Source organism: Littorina saxatilis, unplaced genomic scaffold (assembly GCF_037325665.1).
Source record: "Littorina saxatilis isolate snail1 unplaced genomic scaffold, US_GU_Lsax_2.0 scaffold_1040, whole genome shotgun sequence".
NCBI lineage: Eukaryota > Metazoa > Mollusca > Gastropoda > Littorinimorpha > Littorinidae > Littorina > Littorina saxatilis.
In genome coordinates, this window is record NW_027126194.1 from 1 (window position 1) to 20,000 (window position 20,000).

The window sequence follows — 20,000 nt, forward strand, 5'->3', positions numbered from 1 at the left end:
TATGTTCAGTGGTGATCATCTTGTCCAGCAAACATGTCCATGCTATTACTGTCAACATTTACGAAACAAGCTACATTTTGGTCATGTCTGCTGATTAATAACATGATTGTGTGAAATATGGAGGATTTGTTACCCAAATATCTGAAAGAAACTAAACTTAAAAAGTTGATGAGCATGACCCCGCTGTGACCCCAACATTTGACGAAGGTCAATCAAATCGGGGTCAAATCGGAAGATTATCAAATACCAGAAGTCTGCAAATGTTTTTAGGTCGAGCTTCGAAATCATCCGAGATAATCTTTACGTTAAGTTTTTTGTTCGGACATACGGACGGATACTGCATACAGTGTGTGGACTAAGAGCATAGCGCTATGAACTGGCCCTTACTTTACGTTGGTGAACAAAGCTCTCTCTCTCTCTTTCTCTCTCTCTCTCTCTGTCTCTCTGTCTCTCTCTCTCTCTCTCCCTCTGTCTCTCTCTCTCTCTCTCTCTCTCTCTCTCTCTCTCTCTCTCTCTCTCTCTCTCTCTCTCTCTCTCTCTCTCCTTCTCTCCTGCGTTCGTCTGTTTTTGCGTGTGTGAGCGAGTGTAGGTCAAGAGTTAACTTACATCGCTCATGTTTAGCAGCACCTCCTCCAGACAGCGTCTCGTTGTGTCGGGCAGGACAATGGCCTGGTGGAGGGCTGGCTGTGTTACCAGGTCACCCAGAACAGAGCGCCTCACAACATCTCTGGCTTGCTTCAGGTAGGCAGCGGCCTTCTTTAGTTCTTCTTGAACTGCAAGGGGGTCGTCTTCTGTCTGAGGTATGATTGCCGCCATCATTATCCCACGCTCGCGATGTATGACGAGCAGGTCAACAAAGTCCTCCTTCAGGTTCAACGGCTCTGCTTTGACGCTGTTCGTGTTCCTGGCGGCTGCACCAGTATAGATGCTTTGGGTATCAGCACCATATACACCAAATTTAGCTTGGGTCAGAATTACCATAATTTGTTTTTCCCTTGCGGCTTTGTTCTTTATCTGATTCATGCAGTGGTGGACATTTTTCAGCACTCTGTCTATGCGGACAGTGTCCCTGACCTCTCTACTCTCATCTATGTCTATTTGTTGCTGTGTTTTCAGTACCTGGATTCGCTCACCTTCTCCGATATATGCCATTCTCTCTTGCACAGTGTCCATGTGAGCCGGGGGGATTATGTATGATTCGCTCTCAAGGTGAGGGAACCAGGCGTTGAGAAACTCTCTCTGGAATCAAAGACATGATGCTGTACTGTCTGCTCACTTCTAGTACCATTCACAACCTACGTCAACTATGAAGACGGTGAAAATACGGACACCAAATAGGGACTTATGTCTCGTTGGTGGTTCACACAATATTTGCCTAGAACACAGCAGATAATTGTTTAAAAACAGTTGTTCTATGGTGTAAATTCAAAATGAAAAACAAAAACAAGGAAAACAACAACAACAACAACAACAACAACAACAACAACAACAACAACAACAACACAAAAAGAGTAAAACTAATGATAATGCACCTTATTCATTTTAAACATAACTTCAAGTCTTAAAATATGAGGTTTCGGTGGGTGGTTTTTTTTCTGAGATGAATTTACCTCATGGTCTGACAACCTTAACACTTGGTCCTCTGATTCCTGTGATCTTGCCATCAAGGGCGGGGCAGGAGAGGCAGCCTGGTTCCCCGGTGACCCAGAGGTACTGCACGGCGGAGCACATTCCACTGCTGGTCCCTGTGTGATGTGCATATTACCGTCATTTCTGTCATAGCGCTGTTCATATTTGTGATGTGCATGATGTTACCGTCACTTCTGTCATAGCACTGTTCATATATATAGCCTATGTAATGATCACGATATTACTGTCATTTCTGTCATAGCACTGTTCATATTATTATGTACTATGCATGGTATTACAGTCACTTCTGTCATAGCGACGTTCATATGTGTGGTTTGCATGATATGACCGTCACTTCTGTCATAGCGATGTTTATAATTATGAGTTGTGTGCATAATATGACCGTCACTTCTGTCACAGCGATGTTCATAATTATGAGTTGTGTGCATGAAATGACCGTCACTTCTGTCATAGCGTTGTTTTAGATAGTGTGACTCACCTTATTGTCATGCAATAGTATGTGAACGTGTTTCCTCACATGGTACTCAGAAAAAAATTTCAAACATTATTTTATTTTCCTGTGCGTATGTGGGCCAAAACGCCCATGTACACTCATGGTTTTGCACGAAGAGGATTGTATGTGCTTGGCCGTATGTTCCGTCGGCCATATACTTATACTCTACTCTGTGTCGTGGGATGCATGCTTGGTATTTTCATGTTTCTATAATTCACTGACATGGATTTCAGGATCTTTACCATTTTTACCTGGTTTTGTACCACACAATGGGAGGGGGGGGCAAACAGGTATGCAAATAAAGTGACCCGGGAGATCGGAACATCTCTTCTCTTTATCAAGCAGATGGCGGGGTTCCAAACACTCAACCATCAACTTGGCTGTTGCGATCGTCATCCATGAGGAATGTTCAGTCTACTTGCATTGATCGACACTGACACGGACAATGCATGTATACGACCCCCAACAAATGACAGATACGATTGGCCGTGTAGGAGCTGAGGGGCAGGAGAGACAGAGATAGACAGACAGAGATAAACCGAGACAGACAGACAGACAGAGATAGACAGACAGAGACAGACAGACAGAGATAAACAGACGACAGACAGACAGACAGAGATAGACAGACAGAGACAGACAGACAGAGATAGACAGACAGAGACAGACAGACAGAGATGGGTCGGTTGGCTGGTTATTGTTTGTTGTTTAAGGGCAGGTGGGCCAGTGCAAAATTGACCAAATCGTTCAAAACACTGTTTTAGGTATTTTAGCAGATTATGTTTCCATAACATACCTATCATCCATGTGTGTCGGTGTTTTTGTCAAAAGTGTCCTATTTATCTGTCAATAAAGACAAAATGTGAACATGTGTGGCATTGATTGTCTTCTGTAGTCGATATTCCCCCGCCAAAAAATGTCTCATTTCAAAGGCTAGTTACGGCTTTGTCCTCAGCAAAACAGTGCATTCACGACATACGAAACTGCGCAGCAGCTCTTGACCTATAACATGACATCAGTGTTTTGATGAATGTTCCATTCACTCAGCCACTTGTCCGTTGCAAAGGCAGCAATCGTAATCGAACGGAAATGTCCTTATTTGGAAGGTACTCGACATCCATTGGTTCGTGTCATAAACCGAAATCGGGAACCAGTTTACTTTGTGAGTGCGCATGCTCAGCTTACGAATTTTGCATACGGAAACTACCGAAGAGACTCTCGGCCATGACGGGAACACCCGAAGTTCACTCGGTTTTACAACATCCTGGTTGCACATCAAACGATCGGTGACAACCGAAAGCGAATTTTTCCTTGAGAAACAACCTTTGATACGATAACAATGGCTCGAAATAAGAAAGAGGACAACGTCTTTATTAGTTCGGTTAGCAACAACAAGTAGTTCCGCTGGCACTAGGCCAAAGTTTGGATTCTGTCGGTGTTTCCGATACAGAGGAAAGCTTTGATCTCCACGCAGATCCACAGGTCGCCATTTCCGAACACGCCATGCAGCAGACTTTTTACGTCTCGGCACTGGCTTGCTTTGCGCTGAATTTGAGTCAGTTTCTGTGCAGTATCTCCTCGACAAGCAAGTTGAGCATTTGCTACGCAAAAAAACAAAAACAGGAGAAAGTATCCAACATCAGTCAGATTATCGGTAATGTTTGCTGGGCCTGCCATTTCCCGAACGAAACTGGATCAGCAACTGTTTGTATCAATCTGCGCTTTCGTAAATTCCGTCACTGTCTTGACGAACTGTGTCATTTTCTTCACCGCGATACACAGTTCATTGCGAAGAGCTTCCTCAGTAAATCGTTCAGATTCCACGTACGATTTGTTGTCAAAAAACAACTCAAACGAAAGTTTCAAACTCATCATCCTCCATCTTGCTTGTCGAAGCACCAAAGTACTGTATCGATGTAAAAACAAAAGCAGAAAACTTCGAGGAAACCAACAAATCGACGAGATAACGGAAGGAAATAAGTCTCGTTCTGGCTCAAGTAAGTTACCGTTAAAAATACCGTTATTCTCGCATGCAAATACAAACGAGAATCGGGTCATTGATACACGTTTAGCGCTGGGGCAGTATCCCCATGCTGGTTGACAGAGGGAAAGAAGGGATGGACGCATAAATTCTCTGCTGGCGTGCTAAAGGCTAAGTAGTTTGCAATTTAAATAAACTAAGCTGTTCATTCATAACACAGTTTTGTCCTTGTATGTCTGTTTCAATAGTGTTTCTGTGGTGTTCAATCTTCAATGTCGTTTTTCTCAGTTCAGCCATTTTGCCTACGGTTACGTCTTGGGTTACGCGATTTATCTGGCTGTAATTTAGCTAGAGCAATATTTTCTTTTGTAGTTTGTGCAGAATATAACATTCTGGGGGATTACGAAGGGATTTTGCTGAAATTTTATTATAGTCATATCCAGATTATTTCAAAAAATAATTTTGCAAGCGTTACCCTAAAGTTTGACAGTTGTAACAAAGAAGTGTTCCTAACTCCAAATATAAATATAATAAACAAGATCTGCTTCGTAATCCCCTAGAGCATACCCAGAAGGATAAAATAAAACAATAATTAGAAGTGTGACAATCACATCTGATGAAAATCCGTGTATCTCCTGTACTCCACTTTTGTCTGTATTTTGACTGTTTTTGTCGCGTAAAACAAAAACCAGCAACCGAAAATACAAAAAGTGACTATTCTTTGTCATCATTTGTTCATTTCTTTCATAAAATAACATTCAGACACAATTTAACATTGAAAATTAAAAAAAAGGTAGTGCACTGGCCCACCTCCCCTTAATGTGCCTACAACCTGTGGCAATCACGATAACATTGTAGACGATTCTAAAAACCGCATGTCTTGTAACACTTCTTTTGTCAAATCTTGTTAAAAGTCTTAATCTCCTTTAAACATGTAAACCTGTGTAAGTATTCATTCTTTACCTTTCTTTACTATTTTACAAAGTACTTTTAAGGGGCTTACTGATTTGTCTATTTAGTGTAAGGGAAGGAACTGTGCTTGTTCTTGACAAATGGAAGGTCAGGATTACTTTCCCTTTAATTGTCAGGAAGTCAGGAATCAGTGTTTTAGAATTCTCAGGAATGTTGTGTCTAAGTAAATTTAGAAAGGAATTAGTGACAAAGTATTATTTGAAGTATGTGAATGTTATTTTTTTTAGTTTAATGAGTTGTTAGGCTACCCAAGACGTACCAGATCAACGGCGCGATTCGTACAGCCCTGAGAAGCACACTTGGTACAGCGGGTACAGTTCGCACGGCAGTCACACACCCCTTGCCTGATGCACCGTGATTCCCTGCTGCACTGGCAGCACGCCTGCAACGTACAATGCGAGTGTCCCCTGTTGTCGTGAGAATGTACGTGCTGTATGTCTACACTGTTCAGTGTCCCCTGTTGTTGTGAGAATGAACCTGATGTATGTCAACACTAATCAGTGCCCACTGTTGTCGTGAGAATGTACGTGCTGTATTTCTACACTGTTCAGTGTCCTCTGTTGTCGTGAGAATGTACGTGATGTATGTCTACACTGTTCAGTGTCCCCTGTTGTCGTGAGAATGTACGTGATCTATGTCTACATTATCCAGTGTCCTCTGTTGTCGTGAGAATGTACGTGATGTATGTCTACACTGTTCAGTGTCCTCTGTTGTCGTGAGAATGTACGTGATGTATGTCTACACTGTTCAGTGTCCTCTGTTGTCGTGAGAATGTACGTGCTGTATGTCTACACTGTTCAGTGTCCTCTGTTGTCGTGAGAATGTACGTGCTGTATGTCTACACTGTTCAGTGTCCCCTGTTGTCGTGAGAATGTACGTGCTGTATGTCTACACTGTTCAGTGTCCTCTGTTGTCGTGAGAATGTACGTGCTGTATTTCTACACTGTTCAGTGTCCTCTGTTGTCGTGAGAATGTACGTGATGTATGTCTACACTCACTGTTCAGTGTCCCCTGCTGTCGTGAGAATGTACGTGATGTATGTCTACACTGTTCAGTGTCCCCTGTTGTTGTGAGAATGTACGTGCTGTATGTCTACACTGTTCAGTGTCCCCTGTTGTCGTGAGAATGTACGTGCTGTATGTCAACACTGTTCAGTGTCCCCTGTTGTCGTGAGAATGTACATGTTGTATGTCTACACTGTTCAGTGTCCCCTGTTGTCGTGAGAATGTACATGATGTATGTCTACACTGTTCAGTGTCCCCTGTTGTCGTGAGAATGTACGTGCTGTATGTCTACACTGTTCAGTGTCCTCTGTTGTCGTGAGAATGTACGTGCTGTATGTCTACACTGTTCAGTGTCCTCTGTTGTCGTGAGAATGTACGTGCTGTATGTCTACACTGTTCAGTGTCCTCTGTTGTCGTGAGAATGTACGTGCTGTATGCCTACACTGTTCAGTGTCCCCTGTTGTCGTGAGAATGTACGTGATGTATGTCTACACTGTTCAGTGTCCCCTGTTGTCGTGAGAATGTACGTGATGTATGTCTACACTGTTCAGTGTCCTCTGTTGTCGTGAGAATGTACGTGCTGTATGTCTACACTGTTCAGTGTCCTCTGTTGTCGTGAGAATGTACGTGCTGTTTGTCTACACTGTTCTGTGTCCCCTGTTGTCGTGAGAATGTACGTGCTGTATGTCTACACTGTTCAGTGTCCCCTGTTGTCGTGAGAATGTACGTGCTGTATGTCTACACTGTTCAGTGTCCTCTGTTGTCGTGAGATTGTACGTGCTGTTTGTCTACACTGTTCAGTGTCCTCTGTTGTCGTGAGAATGTACGTGATGTATGTCTACACTGTTCAGTGTCCCCTGTTGTCGTGAGAATGTACGTGATGTATGTCTACACTGTTCAGTGTCCTCTGTTGTCGTGAGAATGTACGTGCTGTATGTCTACACTGTTCAGTGTCCCCTGTTGTCGTGAGAATGTACGTGCTGTATGTCTACACTGTTCAGTGTCCTCTGTTGTCGTGAGAATGTACGTGATGTATGTCTACACTGTTCAGTGTCCCCTGTTGTCGTGAGAATGTACGTGATGTATGTCTACACTGTTCAGTGTCCCCTGTTGTCGTGACTGAGAATGTACGTGCTGTATGTCTACACTGTTCAGTGTCCCCTGTTGTCGTGAGAATGTACGTGCTGTATGTCTACACTGTTCAGTGTCCTCTGTTGTCGTGAGAATGTACGTGCTGTATGTCTACACTGTTCAGTGTCCCCTGTTGTCGTGAGAATGTACGTGCTGTATGTCTACACTGTTCAGTGTCCTCTGTTGTCGTGAGAATGTACGTGCTGTATGTCTACACTGTTCAGTGTCCTCTGTTGTCGTGAGAATGTACGTGCTGTATGTCTACACTGTTCAGTGTCCTCTGTTGTCGTGAGAATGTACGTGATGTATGTCTACACTGTTCAGTGTCCTCTGTTGTCGTGAGAATGTACGTGCTGTATGTCTACACTGTTCAGTGTCCCCTGTTGTCGTGAGAATGTACGTGATGTATGTCTACACTGTTCAGTGTCCCCTGTTGTCGTGAGAATGTACGTGCTGTATGTCTACACTGTTCAGTGTCCTCTGTTGTCGTGAGAATGTACGTGATGTATGTCTACACTGTTCAGTGTCCTCTGTTGTCGTGAGAATGTACGTGATGTATGTCTACACTGTTCAGTGTCCCCTGTTGTCGTGAGAATGTACGTGATGTATGTCTACACCGTTCAGTGTCTCCTGTTGTCGTGAGAATGTACGTGATGTATGTTTACACCGTTCAGTGTCCCCTGTTGTCGTGAGAATGTACGAGCTATATGTCTACACTGTTCAGTGTCCCCTGTTGTCGTGAGAATGTACGTGCTGTATGTCTACACTGTTCAGTGTCCTCTGTTGTCGTGAGAATGTACGAGCTATATGTCTACACTGTTCAGTGTCCCCTGTTGTCGTGAGAATGTACGTGTTGTATGTCTACACTGTTCATTGTCCTCTGTTGTCGTGAGAATGTACGTGATGTATTTTCACACTGTTCAGTGTCCCCTGTTGTCGTGAGAATGTACGTGCTGTATGTCTACACTGTTCAGTGTCCCCTGTTGTCGTGAGAATGTACGTGATGTATGCCTACACTGTTCAGTGTCCCCTGTTGTCGTGAGAATGTACGTGCTGTATGTCTACACTGTTCAGTGTCCTCTATTGTCGTAAGAATGTACGTGTTGTATGTCTACACTGTTCAGTGTCCTCTGTTGTCGTGAGAATGTACGTGCTGTATGCCTACACTGTTCAGTGTCCCCTGTTGTCGTAAGAATGTACGTGCTGTATGTCTACACTGTTCAGTGTCCCCTGTTGTCGTGAGAATGTACGTGCTGTATGTCTACACTGTTCAGTGTCCTCTGTTGTCGTAACAATGTACGTGTTGTATGTCTACACTGTTCAGTTTGTGTGTTTGTTTGCTTAACGCCCAGCCGACCACGAAGGGCCATATCAGACAGGGCGGTGCTGCTTTGACATATAACGTGCGCCACACACAAGACAGAAGTCGCAGCACAGGCTTCATATGTCTCACCCAGTCACATTATTCTGACACCGGACCAACCAGTCCTAACACTAACCCCATAATGCCAGACGCCAGGCGGAGCAGCCACTAGATTGCCAATTTTAAAGTCTTAGGTAGGTATGACCCGGCCGGGGTTCGAACCCACGACCTGCCGATCAAGCGGCGGTCGCCTTAGCACTAGGCCAACCGTGCCGGTCACTGTTCAGTATCCCCTGTTGTCGTGAGAATGTACGTGATGTATGTCTACACTGTTCAGTGTCCCCTGTTGTCGTGAGAATGTACGTGTTGTATGTCTACACTGTTCAGTGTCCTCTGTTGTCGTGAGAATGTACGTGATGTATGTCTACACTGTTCAGTGTCCTCTGTTGTCGTGAGAATGTACGTGCTGTATGTCTACACTGTTCAGTGTCCTCTGTTGTCGTGAGAATGTACGTGCTGTATGTCTACACTGTTCAGTGTCCCCTGTTGTCGTGAGAATGTACGTGCTGTATGTCTACACTGTTCAGTGTCCCCTGTTGTTTGTGAGAATGTACATGATATATGTCTACACTGTTCAGTGTCCCCTGTTGTCGTGAGAATGTACGTGATGTATGTCTACACTGTTCAGTGTCCTCTGTTGTCGTGAGAATGTACGTGATGTATGTCTACACTGTTCAGTGTCCTCTGTTGTCGTGAGAATGTACGTGCCCTATGTCTACATTGTTCAGTGTACTCACACAGCAAACAGACCGGCCTCATAGTCATTTCTACAACCGAGAGACCTCAGAAAGTCAAAACATATTATGCTGACACAAGCAGTTTCTGTTTTGTTGAACAGAGAGAGCGAAAGAAACGGGTGCCTAGTTGTGGTAAGAACTGGAGCCTTATTGAAATAAGCTGTACGAAATTATGCAATAATGACACAGGAACCTATATAATAAAACTGATCAGTCAAGTCTATCTATATATCATACACTACAACACATACGTCCAAATTGCATTGCATTCATCAGTATCATTTGAATTTTTGCGTTGGTCCTCGTGGAGCATAATGATCGCCTGTTGTTGCATTATCATCAACTGCGGACAGACAGTTTTGTCAACCGCGGCGTTCGGCCTTAGTCGATACAGATGAAACAAAAGACGATATGTTCCCCTCGGACAACACAAAAGCTGGTCTGCCAACAAGCCACCGAACATCTTATAATGGACAACACAATGCTATGGACAATACAATGCTATGGACAACAGAATGTTATGGACAATACAATGCTATGGACAATACAATGCTATGGACAACAGAATGTTATGGACAATACAATGCTATGGACAATACAATGCTATGGACAACAGAATGTTATGGACAATACAATGCTATAGACAACACAATGTTATGGACAATACAATGACAGTTATGGACAATACAATTCTATGGAAAATACAATGCTATTAATAATATAACACTATGTGTAATACAATGCAATGGACAACACAATGCAATGGGCAATACAAAAAATGGACAATACAATATCCAAAAAAAAATAATCAACCGTACAATATAATTTGGACAGTACAATATAATTTGGACAGTACGATATGATTTGGACAGTACAATACATTGCTATGCACAACAAATCAGTATGCAAAAGACACCACGATCGACAAAACAAAACAAAAGGAAACACAATGGACAATACAAGACAGTGACAGCTAGCGGCCTACCTGACGAGATGTCTTCGGAATGGCCCTGCTACGTCCCAGCTTGTTCCCCATTGTGCTCGTCCTGTCTCACCTGAAACATCAACACCACGTTACAAAATGAATATGACAAAAACGAAGAATACCACTTTTTTAAAAATCGACCAAAATTCAGGCAGAACACGTTTGAATGAAATGACGGGAAGGAATTGTTCAGTTGGGGAACAAAACGTGTCACAATACTTTGTTGTTGTTGTTGTTCCTTCCCTCTCCAGAGCCTTTTTTGTGTGGAGAATGTAAGCTCTTTTCTGTTCATTGTCTGATGTTATTTGTGTGGAGAATGTAAGCTCTTTTCTGTTCATTGTCTGATGTTATTTGTGTGGAGAATGTAAGCTCTTTTCTGTTCATTGTCTGATGTTATTTGTGTGGAGAATGTCAGCTCTTTTTTTGTTCATTGTCTGATGTTATTTGTGTGGAGAATGTAAGCTCTTTTTTGTTCATTGTCTGATGTTATTTGTGTGGAGAATGTAAGCTCTTTTCTGTTCATTGTCTGATGTTATTTGTGTGGAGAGTGTAAGCTCTTTTCTGTTCATTGGCGGATGTTATTTGTGTGGAGAATGTAAGCTCTTTTCTGTTCATTGGCGGATGTTATTTGTGTGGAGAATGTATGCTCTTTTCTGTTCATTGTCTGATGTTATTTGTGTGGAGAATATAAGCTCTTTTCTGTTCATTGTCTGATGTTATTTACAAAACACACTGACATTACACTTCTTCAAGCCAGGCCAGTACTTTGACATGACACAGGAAAGCAACACGACCTCTCTGCAGTGACACGGGCAGAACGCTGACATTACACTTCTCCAAGCCAGGCCAGTACTTTGATATGACACAGGAAAGCAACACGACCTCTCTGTAGTGACACGGGCAGAACGCTGACATTACACTTCTCCAAGCCAGGCCAGTACTTTGACATGACACAGGAAAGCAAACGACCTCTCTGTAGAGACACGGGCAGAACGCTGACATTACACTTCTCCAAACCAGGCCAGTACTTTGATATGACACAGGAAAGCAACACGAGCTCTCTGACACGGGCAGAACGCTGACATTACACTTCTCCAAACCAGGCCAGTACTTTGATATGACACAGGAAAGCAACACGACCTCTCTGACACGGGCAGAACGCTGACATTACACTTCTCCAAACCAGGCCAGTACTTTGACATGACACAGGAAAGCAACACGACCTCTCTGTAGTGACACGGGCAGAACGCTGACATTACACTTCTCCAAACCAGGCCAGTACTTTGACATGACACAGGAAAGGAACACGACCTCTCTGCAGTGAAACGGGCAGAACGCTGACATTACACTTCTCCAAACCAGGCCAGTACTTTGATATGACACAGGAAAGCAACACGAACTTTCTGCAGTGACACGGGCAGAACGCTGACATTACACTTCTCCAAGCCAGGCCAGTACTTTGATATGACACAGGAAAGCAACACGACCTCTCTGTAGAGACACTTCTCCAAGCCAGGCCAGTACTTTGACATGACACAGGAAAGCAACACGACCTCTCTGCAGTGACACGGGCAGAACGCTGACATTACACTTCTCCAAGCCAGGCCAGTACTTTGACATGACACAGGAAAGCAACACGACCTCTCTGCAGAGACACGGGCAGAACGCTGACATTACACTTCTCCAAGCCAGGCCAGTACTTTGATATGACACAGGAAAGCAACACGACCTCTCTGCAGTGACACGGGCAGAACGCTGACATTACACTTCTCCAAACCAGGCCAGTACTTTGACATGACACAGGAAAGCGACACGACCTCTGTGCAGTGACACGGGCAGAAAGCTGACATTACACTTCTCCAAGCCAGGCCAGTACTTTGATATGACACAGGAAAGCAACACGACCTCTCTGTAGTGACACGGGCAGAACGCTGACATTACACTTCTCCAAGCCAGGCCAGTACTTTGACATGACACAGGAAAGCAAACGACATCTGTGTAGAGACACAGGCAGAACGCTGACATTACACTTCTCCAAACCAGGCCAGTACTTTGATATGACACAGGAAAGCAACACGACCTCTCTGACACGGGCAGAACGCTGACATTACACTTCTCCAAACCAGGCCAGTACTTTGATATGACACAGGAAAGGAACACGACCTCTCTGCAGTGAAACGGGCAGAACGCTGACATTACACTTCTCCAAACCAGGCCAGTACTTTGATATGACACAGGAAAGCAACACGAACTCTCTGCAGTGACACGGGCAGAACGCTGACATTACACTTCTCCAAACCAGGCCAGTACTTTGATATGACACAGGAAAGCAACACGAACTCTCTGTAGTGACACGGGCAGAACGCTGACATTACACTTCTCCAAGCCAGGCCAGTACTTTGATATGACACAGGAAAGCAACACGACCTGTCTGTAGAGACACTTCTCCAAGCCAGGCCAGTACTTTGACATGACACAGGAAAGCAACACGACCTCTCTGCAGTGACACGGGCAGAACGCTGACATTACACTTCTCCAAGCCAGGCCAGTACTTTGATATGACACATGTATGCAAGCAACACAACCTCTCTGTAGAGACACGGGCAGAACGCTGACATTACACTTCTCCAAGCCAGGCCAGTACTTTGACATGACACAGGAAAGCAACACGACCTCTCTGCAGTGACACGGGCAGAACGCTGACATTACACTTCTCCAAGCCAGGCCAGTACTTTGACATGACACAGGAAAGCAACACGACCTCTCTGTAGAGACACGGGCAGAACGCTGACATTACACTTCTCCAAGCCAGGCCAGTACTTTGACATGACACAGGAAAGCAACACGACCTCTCTGTAGAGACACGGGCAGAACGCTGACATTACACTTCTCCAAGCCAGGCCAGTACTTTGATATGACACAGGAAAGCAACACGACCTCTCTGTAGAGACACGGGCGGAACGCTGACATTACACTTCTCCAAGCCAGGCCAGTACTTTGATATGACACAGGAAAGCAACACGACCTCTCTGCAGAGACACGGGCAGAACGCTGACATTACACTTCTCATTCCAAGCCAGGCCAGTACTTTGACATGACACAGGAAAGCAACACGACCTCTCTGCAGTGACACGGGCAGAACGCTGACAACAATCATGGCCCCACTACGAGGCGGCCTCAGTACCGTGCATGATAAGTGCACCGTGTGATTGCGTCGTCTCACACTTATAGACATCCGGGTTGCAAACTGAGTTGTGGGTTGGATTATTGGTGGGTGGGGGTGTGAGGAGGAAGGGGGAGGGGGGGCACGATGAAGATTGAAGCTCTGTGAGAGTTTCTTGCAGGGTAATATAACGCCTAATCAACGGTTGTGCACTCTGGCTTGTTGGTCTAAAATCAGTATGTACAAAGATTAATAATCTTTAAAAAGAAAATTAAAAAAAAAAGAAAAAATTGCATTGTTGACGATGAGTACATGTGAATGCGTTCTCTGTGCCGTGTGGTACGTAGAGGTTACATGCCGAATCTCAGTGATTATTAAAAATAATGGTCGAAGTTAGCGGATCATGAAAAATGCGAGCTTCAGCGAGCTTTTTCATGACCGCGAACTGAGACCATTATTTTTAATAATCACTGAGACGAGGTGTGTAACCTCTTTATTCCCCCTTTCTTCAGTTATTCAAAGAAAACAGGAGTTTTTGTGCGAAAGTTTGATCGAATCCGAATCACTCAACCAGTCAACCTGCGCAGGCGATCGATTAATGTGCGGTTGTATAGTTCCGTGCAAATCATTCCATTCTGTTAACACTTCTTGTCAGTTTCCCTGTTTTAGACTAAAATCAAGTACACAGATAAGCTGTTATTCTGCTGTGGCGGTAAAGGCAGATATTGTGTGTTCTGTTTATGATTTAGTATCGCTAAAGATAATGTTCTTTCGTCAAATGGGACTAGCAGACGAACTTTTGCACCCGTGTTCCAACGTTAATTACTGTATGAAGTTCAGTTTTTTGTGGAAAATAGTGTATGAAACCGCTTTATGTTGTTTAAATTGATGAGATGTGTGCATTTGGTTGCGTGTGATCTGTTTATAAAATGAAATATTGTTGAAAACTGACCGTCGGATTGCAGTCAGTGTTGTCGAAGAAACTGCGTTAAAAGAAGGGGAACTACTCTTGTCGGCAAGAGTATGAGTTACTTGCCTTGGGAATTTGCTTGTGATGAACGGTGTGTGCACAGCAGATCTATATTCAGAAAACAACCGAACTCATGGATTTTATATGGAGATTCATGTGTTCAGGCCTGTAATTGTTAATTTAAATGCGGTATGTTTGTATTGTTTGCTCCAGAGATGTATATTTCGTACGTATAGAGCGTTTTGAACTTTTCAGTCGCAAAAGTAGTACCGAAACAGAACAGCTTCTCAACCCATTGCACTATCGAGGATTCAGGCTGTTGCTGGCTCGTTATTTGTTTGGTTGCTGGGTCATTATCGAAAAATAACTAGCTCTACAAGTTTACAGAGGTAAAGAAGCAGAGGGGGGAATAATTGAGTATTCACACCCCCATATAAATGCTAATCATTCTGTGTTGTGTTGGTAATGTCATCGCGAATTTTCATGACTTTGTCCAGGGGATGTTATATGAAGTCGGCTGTGGCTATATCCACGGGTCCGTGTCTCTAGACTCGATGCTATATCCACGTCACTGACGTCATCGTACTCAAGGGACGCTACTCTTGCCTTATATTTTGCTGCTTTCGGTTGGGCACTTCAGTTCACTGACTTCAGCTGTCAAATTTTAAAAGTAAAAACTCTCTTTTATTCTTAAATAACGAGTTAGACTCTATGAGTGGAATACAGGGTCCAAAGTTCGATCAGCAGCACTTTGAATGGTAGGAGAGGGGAGTTTATGTGATACAATGTAATCAAAGCCAGCTGCCGTCCTGCCGGTGAAAATTGCAGGAGTGCATTTTTATTGCTATCTCAGCTCTTATCAACGAAATGTTTTGGAGAAAAGAAGAGAAGAGCAACGTAAAAGAAAGGAAAGTTAAGAAAGGGAAAAATAAGTCTAAACATTTATTTTAACAAAAATAAAAAGAAGACTGGGGCCAGGCTCGAACTGGAGGTCTCATGGACTGTTTGACTATTCACTACCGTCTGAGCTACAGGAATCTATATTTTGTGCGATACTTCCTAATGACTGCTATCGATCTCGACGAACTTTACGAAAGTTGCACATGAGTGCACTCCTGTAAAGGCTTCTAGTTTAGTTTGCAGGCTGTCAAAAGAGTTGATTGTGTTGTGGTAAAAGCAAAATGGCGCTTGATAAGAGTGCCAACGCGAGGCTTCCCGTGCGACGATGACGTCAGTGACGTGGATATAGCCTAGCTGGGGACTAAAGACACGGACCCGTGGATATAGCCACCTATGAAGTCTTATATCGCGCGCGTATCTCCAGACTCGGACTCAAGGCGCAGGGATCTATGTATGCCGTGTGAGATGGAATTTTTTACACAATACATCACGCATTCACATCGGCCAGCAGATCGCAGCCATTTCGGCGCATATCCTACTTTTCACGGCCTATTATTCCAAGTCACACGGGTATTTTGGTGCACATTGTTTTATCTATGCCTATACAATTTTGCCAGGAAAGACCCTTTTGTCAATCGTGGGATCATTAACGTGCACATTCCAATGTAGTGTACACGAAGGGACCTCGGTTTTTCGTCTCATCCGAAAGACTAGCACTTGAACCCACCACCTAGGTTAGGAAAGGGGGGAGAAAATTGCTAACGCCCTGACCCAGGCCGGTCGAACTCGCAACCTCTCGCTTCCGAGCGCAAGTGCGTTACCACTCGGCCACCCAGTCCAAGGGATATCAATGCGGTCTGGTACGTAGCAACAACAATTACATAATAAATATACAACATGAACAACGGAATAACTTACACTAACCCAGATAGTAAATAAGTTCACACTGTTAAGGACATTTTTGATCCGAAAAGTGTGCCAGATGATCCAGCAGACTGCCTTAAAATGTCATAGACAGTTTGAATGACATTAAATATATTGGTATCTTTGCTAAGTTTATTTACACCAGTCTGTAAGCAAAAATGCCAAAGAATTTAACGATGCATAGATGTTTATTTGGCTCTGGGTCGTACTCGAAAACACGGTGAAGGTTAAATGAGTAAAATCCACTTACAGGGACTTACCTCTGAACAAAGCAATCCACAGTTATCCCCCGGTCTCGTTAGCTTCAGTCAGTGTTTCTTTCTCACAACTCGTTAGCTTCAGTCAGTGTTTCTTTCGCATAAGCCGTTAGCTTCAGTCAGTGTTTCTTTCTCAGCACTCTTTAGTTTCAGTCAGTGGTTCTTTCTCTCAAATCGTTAGCTTCAGTCAGTGTTTCTTTCTCACAACTCGTCAGCTTCAGTCAGTGTTTCTTTATCTCAACTCGTTAGCTGCAGTCAATGTTTCTTTCTCAGAACTCTTTAGTTTCAGTCAGTGGTTCTTTCTCTCAAATCGTTAGCTTCAGTCAGTGTTTCTTTCTCACAACTCGTCAGCTTCAGTCAGTGTTTCTTTATCTCAACTCGTTAGCTGCAGTCAGTGTTTCTTTCTCACAACTCGTTAGCTGCAGGCAGTGTTCCTTTGTCACGACTCGTTAGCTTCAGTCAGTGTTTCTTTCTCACGACTCGTTAGCTTCAGTCAGTGTTTCTTTCTCACAACTCGTTAGCTGCAGTCAGTGTTCCTTTGTCACGACTCGTTAGCTTCAGTCAGTGTTTCTTTCTCACGACTCGTTAGCTTCAGTCAGTGTTTCTTTCTCACCAATCGTTAGCTGCAGTCAGTGTTTCTTTCTCACGACTCGTTAGCTTGCAGTCAGTGTTTCTTTGTCACGACTCGTTAGCTGCAGTCAGTGTTTCTTTGTCACGACCCGTTAGCTTCAGTCAGTGTTTCTTTTTCATGACTCGTTAGCTTCAGTCAGTGTTTCTTTGTCACGACTCGTTAGCTTCAGTCAGTGGTTCTTTCTCACGACTCGTTAGCTGCAGTTAGTGTTTCTTTCTCACGACTCGTTAGCTTCAGTCTGTGTTTCTTTTGCACGACTCGCTAGCTTCAGTCAGTGTTTCCTTCTCACGACTCGTTAGCTTCAGTCAGTATTTCCTTCTCACGACTCGTTAGCTTCAGTCAGTGTTTCTTTCTCACGACTCGTTAGCTTCAGTCAGTGTTTCCTTCCCACGACTCGTTAGCTGCAGTCAGTGTTTCTTTGTCACGACTCGTTAGCTGCAGTTAGTGTTTCTTTGTCACGACCCGTTAGCTTCAGTCAGTGTTTCTTTCTCACAAATTGTTAGCTTCAGTCAGTGTTTCTTTCTCACAAATCGTTAGCTGCAGTCAGTGTTTCTTTCTCACGACTCGTTAGCTTCAGTCAGTATTTCCTTCTCACGACTCGTTAGCTTCAGTCAGTGTTTCTTTCTCACAACTCGTTAGCTTCAGTCAGTGTTTCTTTCGCACAAGCCGTTAGCTTCAGTCAGTGTTTCTTTCTCAGAACTCTTTAGTTTCAGTCAGTGGTTCTTTCTCTCAAATCGTTAGCTTCAGTCAGTGTTTCTTTCTCACAACTCGTCAGCTTCAGTCAGTGTTTCTTTATCTCAACTCGTTAGCTGCAGTCAGTGTTTCTTTCTCACAACTAGTTAGCTGCAGGCAGTGTTCCTTTGTCACGACTCGTTAGCTTCAGTCAGTGTTTCTTTCTCACGACTCGTTAGCTTCAGTCAGTGTTTCTTTCTCACAAATCGTTAGCTGCAGTCAGTGTTTCTTTCTCACGACTCGTTAGCTGCAGTCAGTGTTTCTTTGTCACGACTCGTTAGCTGCAGTCAGTGTTTCTTTGTCACGACCCGTTAGCTTCAGTCAGTGTTTCTTTCTCACAAATCGTTAGCTGCAGTCAGTGTTTCTTTGTCACGACTCGTTAGCTGCAGTCAGTGTTTCTTTCTCACGACTCGTTAGCTGCAGTCAGTGTTTCTTTGTCACGACTCGTTAGCTTCAGTCAGTGTTTCTTTCTCACGACTCGCTAGCTTCAGTCAGTGTTTCCTTCTCACGACTCGTTAGCTTCAGTCAGTATTTCCTTCTCACGACTCGTTAGCTTCAGTCAGTGTTTCTTTCTCACGACTCGTTAGCTTCAGTCAGTGTTTCCTTCTCACGACTCGTTAGCTTCAGTCAGTGTTTCTTTCTCACGACTCGTTAGCTTCAGTTAGTGTTTCTTTCTCTCAAATCGTTAGCTTCAGTCAGTGTTTCTTTCTCACGACTCGTTAGCTTCAGTCAGTGTTTCTTTCTCTCAAATCGTTAGCTTCAGTCAGTGTTTCTTTCTCACAACTCGTTAGCTTCAGTCAGTGTTTCTTTCTCACGACTCGTTAGCTTCAGTCAGTGTTTCTTTCTCTCAAATCGTTAGCTTCAGTCAGTGTTTCTTTCTCTCAAATCGTTAGCTTCAGTCAGTGTTTCTTTCTCACAATTCGTTAACTTCAGTCAGTGTTCCTTTCTCACGACTCGTTAACTTCAGTCAGTGTTTTTTTCTCACGACTCGTTAGCTTCAGTCAGTGTTTCTTTCTCACGACTCGTTAGCTTCAGTCAGTGTTTCTTTCTCACAACTCGTTAGCTTCAGTCAGTGTTTCTTTCTCTCAACTCTTTAGCTTCAGTGAGTGTTTCTTTCTCACGGCTCGTTAGCTTCAGTCAGTGTTTCTTTCTCACAACTCGTTAGCTTCAGTCAGTGTTTCTTTCTCACAACTCGTTAGCTTCAGTCAGTGTTTCTTTCTCACGACTCGTTAGCTTCAGTCAGTGTTTCTTTCTCACAACTCGTTAGCTTCAGTCAGTGTTTCTTTCTCTCAAATCGTTAGCTTCAGTCAGTGTTTCTTTCTCACGACTCGTTAGCTGCAGTCATTTTTTTTCTCACAACTCGTTAGCTTCAGTCAGTGTTTCTTTCTCTCAAATCGTTAACTTCAGTCAGTGTTTCTTTCTCACGACTCGATAGCTTCAGTCAGTGTTTCTTTCTCACGACTCGTTAGCTTCAGTCAGTGTTTCTTTCTCACGACTCGTTAGCTTCAGTCAGTGTTTCTTTCTCACGACTCGTTAGCTTCAGTCAGTGTTTCTTTCTCACGACTCGTTAGCTTCAGTCAGTGTTTCTTTCTCTCAAATCGTTAGCTTCAGTCAGTGTTTCTTTCTCACGACTCGTTAGCTTCAGTCAGTGTTTTTTTCTCACGACTCGTTAGCTTCAGTCAGTGTTTCTTTCTCTCAAAGCATTAGCTTCAGTCAGTGTTTCTTTCTCACGACTCGTTAGCTTCAGTCAGTGTTTCTTTCTCTCAAATCATTAGCTTCAGTCAGTGGTTTTTTTTTCTCACGACTCGTTAGCTTCAGTCAGTGTTTCTTTCTCTCAAATCGTTAGCTTCAATCAGTGTTTCTTTCTCACGACTCGTTAGCTTCAGTCAGTGTTTCTTTCTCACGACTCGTTAGCTGCAGTCAGTGTTTCTTTCAGTTCAATTCAATGAAACTTTACTATCTGAACGCAACAAACAGAATTCTTTTCTTTTTCCTCGTGTACGAAATAACATCACATAAAAAAAACCACTCTCAGAACATATAGACACAA

The 20,000-nt window shown here is 43.6% G+C and overlaps 1 protein-coding gene across 2 annotated transcripts in view; it reads right to left on the bottom strand.

The window, feature by feature from the left end:
• Positions 1-499: 499 nt before the first annotated feature.
• Positions 500-20,000, bottom strand: part of LOC138954646 (uncharacterized) — a 19,669-nt gene continuing 168 nt past the window's right edge. The window contains exons 1-4 of one of the 2 annotated variants that reach the window (XM_070326438.1): positions 16,591-20,000; positions 10,374-10,443; positions 1,611-1,745; positions 500-1,239 (exon numbers count right to left, since the gene is read on the bottom strand). The exon at positions 16,591-20,000 is cut by the window's right edge and continues 168 nt beyond it. In XM_070326438.1, the coding sequence (XP_070182539.1) occupies positions 598-1,239; positions 1,611-1,745; positions 10,374-10,424 (828 nt within the window). In that variant the 5' untranslated portion in view covers positions 10,425-10,443; positions 16,591-20,000 and the 3' untranslated portion in view covers positions 500-597. Of the gene's footprint in view, positions 1,240-1,610; positions 1,746-4,943; positions 5,476-10,373; positions 10,444-16,590 lie in introns of those variants that run through there. The other variant, XR_011451922.1, reaches the window with a different exon arrangement.